Raw genomic sequence first — 12251 nt, forward strand, 5'->3', positions numbered from 1 at the left:
TGTGCCTAAGACTGTTTCTCATACTTATCTTGAGTTAAATGTTATTGATATAGATTTGGAGCCTTCATATTATTACACAGCCTATATCCTTAATCTTGGGAATCAAAGACATTGCCATTACTCCAGTTAGTTCTCTACCTAGCAGGAAATCCTGAATCCATCAAAAAGACCTATTAGTCGAGTTTCACATGACTTAAATTTCTTTAAGTCATAACTGCTTTTATTTGAAAATATATATTATTGACATCATTGTCAGATAGTCCAGAGATCATATCTTATAAATTACAGATGTTACTTTATAGAGAAGATAAGTACATCCTTGTCTGTGTATCCATGTACTAATTAATGTTAATGTCATAATCTACCACTAGTTCATGTCTGTAAGATACTATAGAATAATTGTATTAGTCTGAGCGAAAGGAAATTCAATTTGACTACAATAGTCTACCTCAGCAGTATTACAATAACAAAATAGATGAAAAAAAAACTAACACTATCAAACATGAAACACACACACACACACACAACCAGTGCTTCATTTTCTCTGATGTTGTTTAGTCTAGCTGTTTTTTTTTTTTTTAATTTGGTACGAACTGAAATAGTTCATTCATATCCTAAAGTTTTATGTTGGTCTATGGTCAGTATTTTCCCATTAATGTCATAATGACTGCATCCACCCATAATTTAAAAAAAACAACATTTTCATGTTTTAATTTCAGTTCTGATAATTGGTAACATAGTTCTTTCTAGAGTGTGAAGATCTGTGTACTCCATATTATGAAGTAATTTCTTCTGCTATTACTGTGCTTTTTATATTTTATATGGCTTAAAAGAACTCATCTATGATTATGTCAAATTTTTTACAAAAAATTTCATAGTACCTATTAGAATTTTCTTACTTAAATTGTCTGATTTTGTCAAAGGTTCTGTTACTGCCATTATGTATGGCTTTTCCTTTTGTAATAAAATTCCTAAAGCTGGTGATTTATTTTGAATACCAGTACTTAGAAAGTTTATTTCTGTGGTCTTAAGATGTGTAGCTATTTTAGCTTTAACTTACTTGGTTATTTTAGATTTACTAGATTTAGCAAGAGTTGCCGGTATAGTTACATATAGATAATGATGTGAGAACAATAACATCAAAATATAAGACATTATAAAGTGTGGAGAATTGTCTCTTCTCTTATTAGATGAAATAATTTAATAAGGATCATTTTTTTGTGTCCAGAGACAGATGTTACTTTATAGAGAAGATAAGTACTCAATAAGTACTCATACTCAATAAATGGAATTCTACTTGCTCACAGTTTGCATCCTTATCGGATGTCAAACATCTTTCTTGAAATGTCCCATATTATCTCCCCTTGAAGAAAACAAGTATAATGAAAACCCTGTATGGCAATTTTAAAAAAAGAGTAAGTAAAGTTCTCCTCTCAGTCCTAGCAATCTATAGTGCAGATGATGTTAAGGTCATCTCTTTCTTTGGCCAACAGTTAACAAATAGGGTGTCATGTGGCCAGCACAACACTAACACTAAACATTTTTCTTATTGTTTTTTTTTTTTAACAATTTTAAAATGGTCTTATTCTTTCAGTATTCAAAGCAATGCTGTGGTCTGCACCTCCAATGCTGCTGAAGAAATAGAGATTGTAAGTATTTAAATACCATTTAAAATTTTGTATCAACATTATTTACTATTTAATTTCTGTATTCCACAAACATATAAGAATTGCAATGAGAGGGGGGGGGGGAAGATTCATCATGTGAAAAGTTTAGAGATGAAAAAAGAGTTCTTATTAAAAGAATTTTCAACTGGTCATTGCCTACATTGATTCTGTCAACCATATCTATGGCCTCTTTAAATCGAGAAATGACAATGGATCATCTTATGGAAGTGAGATGAAGCTTATGCCTTAATCCTGGATGGAATGATGCCACCCTCTCGATGTAGGTAACCAGCCAGGCTAATTAGCCCCTCCCTACCCAAATCTTACTTGCTTAAGTGTCAGTACTCGCCTTTTCCCCTTCTCCTGTTAGTGATAAATAGTTAGACCAGGTCCAAGGTCTGGTTTTCAGAGGCTATTTGAGATGCATGCCTTTTTAAGAAAAATGTTTTTATATTTAACTTGTTAAAATTTTATTAGATTTTTTTTCATTTCATAGGTGAACAGTACAGAAGAAAACCATGTTTATGACTCAGTAATATATACAGGATATCAGACCGTAAGTCATTAAATAGTATTTGAACAGTCTTATTTCAAGTTTATTGCTTTCATGATCTCTCTATGGTGCAAAGAAATGTCTACTGGTAAGGCTGTTTGTGCCTGTAGAAAGTAGAGCTATTAGTTTTCTAACAATTTATTGAACATTTTTTATAATGAATAAACAATGTCAAGAATGCTTAATTGGATATTACAGTTGCCAACTCTAAAAAAAAGGATTAAGATATAATTTTAACAATATATTAATTACATTATCTTACATTAGATCCCCTCGTTTTAAATACTTTTAAGTCATAGAGTGAAGTCTACATGTCCTTCCATATTGACATTATTTTTTGCTACAAGCAGAAAAATTAAGAAAATTTCATTCTGCTGCATTAAAAAGTACTTATACATTTTAAAAAACAAAAACTGATCAAAACTTCCTTCTTTTTGTACACTTAGCTATTTAGTTGTTCTGCCAATTATGAAAATCCTCAATAGGATAGAAAAAGTTCTTTACAGGGCGACCATTTAATTAATCTCCAGACATTACATCCCTAAAAAGAACTGAAAAAAAAAAAAGATATTTAAAAAAATGCTATTGCAAACCTTTTACTTTTTTTAACTTACAAACTTTCACATCCAAGACATAAAGCAAAACTTGTATAGGCAGTTTAAATTCACACCAGACATTGGAGGAAGATTGAACTAAATTTTTTATTTTTTTTTACTGTTTTTGTAGTTTGGGTACTACATCAGAAATGAAGATTATTAAATCCTAGTCCAAACCTTCTACAGGATGGCAAGGGAATGACCGCCGTTAGGTGGGTTTGATGTAGCGACCATCATGACAGCAGTCCAGAGCACTTATCACTAGACTACAAAGTTTCCCTTTCAGACCTTGTGGTCTATAGGACAGATGATGTTAAGGTCATCTTTTTCTGTGGCCTACGGTCAATGAGGGTGTCAAGTGGCCAGCACAACGTCCAACCGCCTTTACTTTTCCCCACCTAATGTCAGGTAGCCATTAGAGCTGGGTGGACTCAGAGGTGCCCAAAGATCCCGAAATTAAAATTCCCAGCCTTCAACAGAATTTGAACCCAGGATCCCCAGTTCAGAAACCAAGCGCTTTTCTGCCCTAATTTAGTTAGTATATATTTATTTGGTTTTTGAAAGTTTTTTTTTTAGAAAAATTACTGGCCAAGCAAGCATTAAAAAAGAAATTAAAGTATAAAAAAAGATTACATTATTATTGACTACATTATTAGTCAATATGTTTTTATAACTAGACTAAGTAGCCATCCAATTAATTGAGGTTTTTAACAACATTTAACATTCAGTTGTTTTCATGTTGTTTTTATTTTTTAAATTAGAGTGTTTGTTATTTCAAATTTTTTATTTGACCATTACAGTTCCAGCCCAAGACTTCAGACGACCTAACTGAAACGATTAATTCAAATGCTACAAGTATTTCTGACCTAAGTGTGAGTCATTTAATAAAGTCTAATTTCAAGTTTATCAACATGCTGTTTTTATTTTTTCTATATATCACAAGCTAATATAAAAATGTGAATACTGTGTATGTGCATAAAGTAGATTTATTATTTTCTAGGATTTTATAGGATAAAGTTCTTTAATGACTGTTCAGTTTTTCAAGTTTTTTTTTTAATATAAAGGGGACTTTTTTTTTTTTATTAGAGTGTTTGAGCTCTATTTGTTTGTTTTTGTTTGACCACACCAGATCCAGCCTGAAACTTCGGAGAGCCTAACTGAAAGCATCCCAACCAGTATTGCTGACCAAACTGTGAGTTATTTAACAATGTTAATAACGTCTAATTTCAAGTTGATCAACACTCTGTTTTTAATGTTTGTATATGCAGAGATGCTTACATGCCAAAAGGGAATTATGTATTCCCAGACCTGGAAATGTGTATTTTGAGGGGCAAATGTGTATTTTCCTAAATATCAAGAAATATACTAAGGATAGACTAAAATTAAATCATTCAAGCGCATAAAATACAAGCAGTCCTAAACACAGCATAAAGTTACATAAGACATTTTGTACATTTTTCAAAATATTTACACTTGCAGTCTTTGTCTTAGACTTTTCTAGAAAATGTTAGAATGAAAACGTTCTTGTCACTTGGCAATGATTTACTGATCATAATGCCTCTTGTGTATGGTACTCATATTCCATAATAGCAGCAACAGAAAATTTATACAAAAGAATGGGAATTTTTGTTACAAGTGAATATAGACTTAAACCAGATGTAATGGTTTGCTTAGCTGGATCAGTGACATCTAGTTTTGTAAAAAAAAAAGTTTTGTTGATAGGCAATTTCTTTACAAGGTATCCAAACACTGGAAATATTTTATATCATTCAGATTTTCTTCTTCCATACCTTTTTTTTTGCAGAGTTAGCTATGAAAGCTTTGGCCTCCTCTACAATCACTAATAACAAACATTTTAAACATTTGTTTTTCAGGCAGATAATTTTAATTAGTCATTGAACTTGTTTCTAATATAAAAAAAATAATTGAGTCTGCCTAAAATGCCCCTGATTTCATTATTTGAATTTAGGCCTTCATAAGTAATGGAACCTAGATAGTCGCTAGTGACTATTCCAGTAGCTACCACAGAAGATACATTCTGCAAGTTAGGGAACATCAGTTTGATTCCCTTTATCATGTTAAAAGAGAGATTAAGCTCAACCAATATTTCTTCAATGAAAACCTTTGCCCTTCTCACTTTCATGTAAAAAAAAAATCTAATTCAGCTTCATAAAGTTATTTTTTAATGTGCATAGGGATATTTAAAGGTATTTTATCAACCCCACAGAATTGTAGGCTGTGAAATACTAGATCTAGATCTGTACAAAGTTAGCTTAGAACAGCCAATTTTTGCCCCCCCCCCCTTCTTTTTAATTTTAGATTCCATAAATGGTAAGAAATAGCTGCTTTTGAGTATGAGTTAAATAAATGTCATAAACTGGGATTTTATAAAAGAATTGAGACTCATTTTACATTTGAGTAAAAATCAATAATAGTAGGTAATCATCTCACTCTATTTGTTCCACAAAAAGAACTAACCAGCAATAGTGTTTATTGGAACATATTTGAAGAAAGTTGATGGGAAGGGATGACTCCCTGAGCTACCGCACCAGGTGCCACAGACACTGTCTGGGAGGTTTCCATTCTGTTTTTAGGTGATCAGTTGGATCTCTACTCTACTTATTCCAGAAGAGTTTTATCAAAGATGAAGTGTTGTCCTGTTTGTGGAAAAAAAGCCAAATTATTTTTTTACAATTTTATTAATTTTAACGATCAAAACAAGACTATGGCTTAAATATTCCTGGTCCATTGGTGACTTCAATGGGGGATCACACAAACTCTCTTTGTAATCTTGTTATTTCTATATATATACTACAAACTTGTATAATAAAATTGATACTGTAAATATGTGCATATAGTAGATTTATAATTTTCTATGATTTTATAGGATAGAGTTCTTAAATGAGTTTTAAAGTTGTTTTTTTATTAATAAAATGACTGTGTTTTTTTTTTATTAGAATGTTTGAGCTCCAGTTTTCATGTATTTTTATTGTTAAAATGATGTCTTTTTTTTTATTAGAGTGTTTGTGATTTCAAATTTTTTATTTGACCATTCCTGTTCCAGCCCAAGACTACAGAGGGCCTTACTATAACTATTAATAGAACCTCCACCCGTATTGCTGACCAAACTGAAACAGATCCAGTTTATATTAATATGGCTTGCCAAACTGTGAGTGATTTAACAATATTTCTAGTCTTATTTTAAGCTTATTATCAACATGCTATTTTATTATTTCTATATTTCAAGTTTTTTTTTTATTATTAAAATGACTGTTAATTTTTTTATTAGAATGTTTGAGCTCTCTATTTTTTTTTTGTTTGACAACACCTGATCCAGCCCAAATCTTCAGAGTGCTTTATTGAAATCATCTATAAAATACCTACAAACAATGCTGTCTGAATTGTGAGTCATGTTTAAAAATCCTAATTTTAAATTTATCAACATGCTATTTTTATTATTTCTATATGCTACAAACTATTATAAAAAAGTTCCTATAGGGTAATATGTGTGTTTGTGTAAAGAAGTTGTTTATTTTATTTTATTAATAATCTTATAGGATAGATAGTGTTCTTAATGGCTGTCCAGTTTTCATGTTATTTTATTGTTAAAATGACTGTCTGTTTTATTAGAGTGTTTGTGATCTCAAATTTTTTATTTGACCATTCCAGTTCCAGCCCAAGACTTCAGAGAGTCAAACTGCAACTATTAGTCGAACCTCTACCTGTGTTGCTGACCAAACTGTAAGTGATTTAACAATATTTGTAAAGTCTTATTTCAAGTTTATCAACATGCTGTTTTTTATAATTGTATTTGCCTCAGGCTAATATAAAAAAAAATCCTACATAATACTGTGTTTGTGCACAAAGTGAAGTTATCATTTTTTTATGATTTTATAGGATTAGAGTTCTCTAAAGTTTGTTTAGTGAATTAATCTCCATTCTTTGATTTTCTTGTTTGAACATTCCACAGCTTAATGATTCCAAATGCCCAACTGAAACTGATCCAGTTTATATTAATATGGCTTGCCAAACTGTGAGTGATTTAACAATATTTGTAAAGTCTTTCAAGTTTTATATAAACATGCTACTATTTTTATATGCCACAATCTTAAGAAATACTAAGACTAAGACTGCTTTATTGATCCTAATGGAAATTTGTTGTGATTACAAGGACTCTTTTTCTCATATAAAGACAACACAACAGAAACATACACATAAATACAACAGACACAACATAGAAAGTTCATTCAGCGACTACACACAGGCATCTTGGTCCTATTCATGTTTCCTGATCAACGAGTGGCATTGATATAGTCTGACCGAGTGAGGTACGCACGAGTTTTTGTACCCCTCTGTTCTTGTTTTGATTGACAGTAGTCACCCACTTCACGACGACCTGACATAGTTCTGATGGAGCCGGTGGCTGTTGTCTTCCAAGATTTTTTCGATTTTCCTTAGACACTTTTGTTCAAAAAGTTCCTTTAAATGTGGCAATGTTGTGAGTGTAATTTTTGATGCCCTTTTTATGATGGTTACTAGACAGCTACATGTTCCACTACATATTATTGTGTGTGTGTATATAAAAAAGAGCTATTCAATTCTACGATTTTATAGTATAGAAAGAGTTCTTTACAAAATGCCCTGTCATCTCAAAACATTTATTCCTTAAGATGAGGTGGAAAAAAATATACATTGACAAAAAAAAATTTAGTGCAAACAAACAGAAAAATTGCATTCTACATCAAAACATTATTTCGACATCCTAGTCCTATCTTACAGGATGATATGGGTGTAAGGGAACTCGGGTGAGTTCTTTACCACTTACGTATGGCTCGATAATCTAGGGTATGATTCTCAATTACACTTGTCAATACTTGCTTAACTCAAATACGAACACTTAGTATACATCAACTCTAACTCCTTATATTCATGAATATCGATAATACTTTAATACTTAATAAAGCACACAATTATATCACTCTTATGAAATACACAAAACACCAGCACCCTACTCAGACCCGGTCAGCTCTCCAACTGCTTGACTGACCGCTAGAAACCTAATTGTCCCCCCTTGAAAATCCCGTGATAAAAACAATTCACACACCAACTAATAAAATAAACAAACACACACACAATCTCACATCTTACACACCCACACTCTTGACAATGGGGATGGGCCAGGTTTGTGCATAGGACCATCATGACATCTGTTCAGAGTGTGTCCACAGCATGACCAAGTACCCATCCAATTAACTGCTCCTCTATAGAAAATTAAACGTGATGTCACTTATATGTTATTTTTTTTTACACTCACTCCATCTGTCTGTATGGTAAAAAGTTTGTACACATTTTTTCTCGTACACCTAATCTCTGGTCAAGCTGAAATTTTGCTAAATTATTTCTTTTACATGACAATGCAAGAATCAATTGAAAAAATTAACCAATTAGTTTCTTATAGTTATAATGTTTTTGTTTGGTGTAATGCACAAATTGTAAGACTAATTTCCTTACGGATAATAAAGATTATTATTATTATTATTATTATTAACTATTGCTACTGTAATTAATTATTTTGTTGGGCATCTTGAGCAAAAAAAAGAAATCCTACTTGACAGATGTTGTGGTATAAGTTGAATTAGTCCCCCTGAGAACTCCTGAGACATGAGTGAACATGATTTGTATGCCTTTCAATAACAATCATGGAATCATTCACCTAGATAGCCCCTTCATCCCTCCCCCTTTCACAACAGGTCCAAACAAGTGATAGGATCATAGCAGATTGAGAAAGCTAAACAAAAACAATTGGTAAAAATATTTCTAATTGCACAGATTTACTATGTCTTGGCATTTCATATAATTACATGACTGATCCAAACTAATTGATATAATCACACTTAATATAAGCTTGTTTTTTTTTAAAGTATATTTTATGTTTTTTTTTTTGTTTGTTTTTTTAATTAAAATGACTTGCTTTTATTAGAGTCTTTGATATCACTAAATTTTGTTTTTAACCTATCCACAGACTGTCAATGAAAGGAATAAATGAAAACATTTGAGCAGCCTTAAATATACTGAAATTTTATTCTACAAAAATGTAACTTCCTTCAGAATGAAAAAAAAACAAGTTTTGGGCAATTATATGGAAAAAAACAAGTTTGGGACAATTTTAAAAATGTCTGATTCAGGTCTTTTTTGAATGATTGTTGTGTTTTTTTAATTTTAATGTGTATTTTAGATCTATATGTTATCACTGTAAAATTGAGTTGTTTAATTTCATATGCATAAGTCTTGTTAAGTTGTTCAGTATTTCATAGAGATATTTCCTTTTGATACCATCATAAGCGATTTAAGTTGATGTACTAGTACATTGTTTTCTTGACATTTTTTTAAGTTTGTATTTATGTTATGAGTGCTGCTTTCAATCTGTTAGTATTACTTCTTCCAAAATTCTTGATATTGGTTAGTCTTATTGTGAATTCAGGTTTTTTCCTCCATTTTTATTAGCTCTGTTGTAATTTTGGTCCTCTCCTGGTGCTTCTAATTTTTTTATTTCTGATGTTTAAATTAGAGTTGGTGAGTTTATAGTGTTGTTAGGTTTATAGTGTTGATGGCTGTTCTGTTTTTTTTTGTGACGAGGACACCATTATTGTTCTCATACATGTGTGATCTTGCTTGAAATCCATTCTTGTCATCCCTTATTTTCATGCCCATTCCTCTCGCATCAAGGTTCTCAATGAGTGCTCTTTGTTTTTTTTTTATTGCCTCATTTTTATGCTTTCTGACAGATTTTGTAACCCTTAGCCTTGCTTCTTTGTACTGCTTTCTTTCTTTAGCATTATTTGTCTGTTCAATATGCCTGCATTCTGTATGTCAGATTCTCCTTTTCTTTTGCTGAAATCCAACCATGTCATCTGCTTTACTTTTAATTGCATGTTGTTGTTTTTTTATTGCTCATTTGTTATAATTAGGATTACCCACAGGCTATGTCTGTTGTTGTGCTTCAACAATTTATCTTTTGGTCTGTGAATTCTAGTATATGCTTCATTTAATTGGAGTGGCCAGCTTTAAATTCCTTCCCATACACACTTCTGGCCTGTGAACTGTTCTCACGTAACATTTTGACCCAATATCCCCCATCCAATTTCAATACTCTTCTAAGATATTACTTTAAATTAGAGCGGCTCACTTATATTGACTTTCCATACACAAACACATCCTTCTGGCCGTTTTTTTTTTTAACCACCACCCCAACACACAAAATAAAATATCTATATCTGCATTTTCTTTTTAAAACATTTTACACACATGAAAAAAAATTTTGTCCTAGCTTTGATAGAAAAAAAAAGATTGTTTTCATATAATGTCTACAAAAACAAGTTTGGTGCCACATACTGCCATTGAAATTTACTTTCAAAAGTTGTTTTTTTTTTAAATGGTGATTAAAACAGAAAGAAGAATAAAATGGTCTTTTTGTTATAGCAACTTGAAGATAAAATTGGGAATGAAACATCATTTTGGGAAGTTTTAATGGCTGTAGTTTCCATTTGTGAACTGGCTTAGTTGTTCTAGAGCAGGGGTTCTCAACCTGTGGGTCGCGACCCCCTTGGGTGTCGCCTAAGACCATCAAAAATATGGATTGTTTTTGTCTATTCTTCTTTTGCTGTGTGTGTGGGGGGGGGTCGCGGCCGAGTGGGGAATTCTAAAAAGGGGTCACCAAGCTTAAAAGGTTGAGAACCGCTGTTCTAGAGACAAGTTAAGTAATAACAAGTTAAATTTGTATTTTTTTTAGTTCACCACAATGGGGGTATCGTAACTAGTGAATGGTGAGGGAATCAGTAAGTGCCCTTAGAATTATAGTCTAGATTGTAATTGTCCTTTTCCAATGCTGTTAGATGTGTTAGGAATTCTTAAGTTTCTGCATCAAGTGGGTCTATCTTGAGTTTTTGATTATCATATTGCTGTGCTACTTTGGTTATTGTATATTTTACTTTTACTCTTTGTCTAAATTTAGCTTTGGCTACTAGATGGTCTGCATCTGTTTCTCTGAAACTTCTTACATGAAAGACATCAAATCTACATCTTTTACTTATGATTATCCATTTATGATCTATTGGATTTTGGTTTTTCCATCAGGTGAGATCCATGTTGCTTTGTAAATTTTCTTATGCTGGAATTTAGTGCTACAGATAGACATTCCTTTTCCTGAGGCCCAACCCAGTAATGTTAGGTCATTATTATTTGCCTCTTCATTTAAGTTTTCTTTGCCGATTATTTGTCTGAAGGCGAATTCTTTTCCAATTTTGGCATTGAAATCTCCTAGAACTATTTTGATGTCCTGCAGTCTTGCCTTGTCATAAATTCTTCTAGTCCATCATAGAAGGCTTATTGTGTGATCAATGCTTTTTCCTTCAACGTTTAGGGCGTTTTATTATAGCCTAAACATTTTTTTAAAATTAACTTTATATTATTCATATTTGTTTTAGCTTTCCCAACAATATTTTTTTTATATGACTGTTGTTAACCCTGCGCACAACCAGCTGGGGGTGGCCTATTAAGCTCTCTGGATAGCTGACTTTACTTTCAGTTAAGGTGCCATAATCTTTGTGGATCCTTCCTTTTCATACAGGCGGCAGGTTCGATTTTGGTATACCATAAGTATTTTATTTCTTCGATATTTGCCATATCTGAAGAGCATTCCCCTATTTGCCACCTGAGTAAAAGTTTGATGGGAGATCAAAGATGAGAAAAGTTCCAGCTTGATTTAATTGTGATCCTTCAGTTGTGAAACTACTATATGGAAATGAATCCCTGTGCAATGGCAATGGTCGAAACTATATCTCCTCAGCAGTTTCCCTCTCTCCAAGCAACTGATCTAGATCCAAAGGAACAGCAAGTGTCGATACAGGATCAGTGGCCTCACAGGCTTTATACTATTGTCTTTCTACTTCTGCTGATGAATTTCAGAATTATGGCCCTTGAAGGCCTGATTGTTAATTTGTTTACCAGCATTGCATTGCACTATATACAATTATTTTATAAGCTTTGGAAGGTGCCTGTTTTCTTCGTATTCAACTTTTTTTTTTCGCATGTTAACTTCGAACATTTACTTTTTAAAAATTAATGTAGCCATGATATCTGGACAGTTATTTTGTAGGGATACTGTTTGAGTCACAGCTTTTCTGGAATGTTACTTGCGAGTTGCATAATCAAACTATCGATGTGAGGAAATAAAGTATAAATAAAATAAGGTTATTACCTGCATGTAATTGTTATGAACTATTTGTTATGAACTATTTGTTGTGATTAAAATTTTGAAACAGTTCCCTCTTCTGTCATTTATTTGTGGAGTTTTGTCTGCATTTGTTTACACCAAACTCAAATACCAGCATACAGCTGTTTAGTAATCTGCAGAAACAAGTTTTCGCCAGCATCATA

The 12251-nt window shown here is 32.1% G+C and overlaps 2 protein-coding genes across 3 annotated transcripts in view; one reads left to right on the forward strand and one right to left on the reverse strand.

Annotated features, from left to right (window-relative positions):
- The window catches only part of LOC129921953 (uncharacterized), a 28390-nt gene extending 18464 nt beyond the window's left edge, over positions 1 to 9926 (forward strand). The window contains exons 7-13 of the mRNA XM_056005335.1: positions 1595 to 1649; positions 2164 to 2223; positions 3617 to 3688; positions 3946 to 4008; positions 6486 to 6557; positions 6787 to 6849; positions 8839 to 9926. Coding sequence (XP_055861310.1) covers positions 1595 to 1649; positions 2164 to 2223; positions 3617 to 3688; positions 3946 to 4008; positions 6486 to 6557; positions 6787 to 6849; positions 8839 to 8862 — 409 coding nt within the window. The 3' untranslated portion in view covers positions 8863 to 9926. The remainder of the gene's footprint in view (positions 1 to 1594; positions 1650 to 2163; positions 2224 to 3616; positions 3689 to 3945; positions 4009 to 6485; positions 6558 to 6786; positions 6850 to 8838) is intronic.
- LOC129922012 (uncharacterized) overlaps positions 5459 to 12251 on the reverse strand; it is a 53180-nt gene continuing 46387 nt past the window's right edge. Inside the window, exon 7 of one of the 2 annotated variants that reach the window (XM_056005878.1) lies at positions 5459 to 5473. The gene's annotated coding sequence lies outside the window, so the exon portion shown is untranslated. Of the gene's footprint in view, positions 5474 to 10937; positions 12222 to 12251 lie in introns of those variants that run through there. The other variant, XM_056005877.1, reaches the window with a different exon arrangement.

The sequence above is a fragment of the Biomphalaria glabrata genome, chromosome 12, assembly GCF_947242115.1.
Source record: "Biomphalaria glabrata chromosome 12, xgBioGlab47.1, whole genome shotgun sequence".
Taxonomy (NCBI): domain Eukaryota; kingdom Metazoa; phylum Mollusca; class Gastropoda; family Planorbidae; genus Biomphalaria; species Biomphalaria glabrata.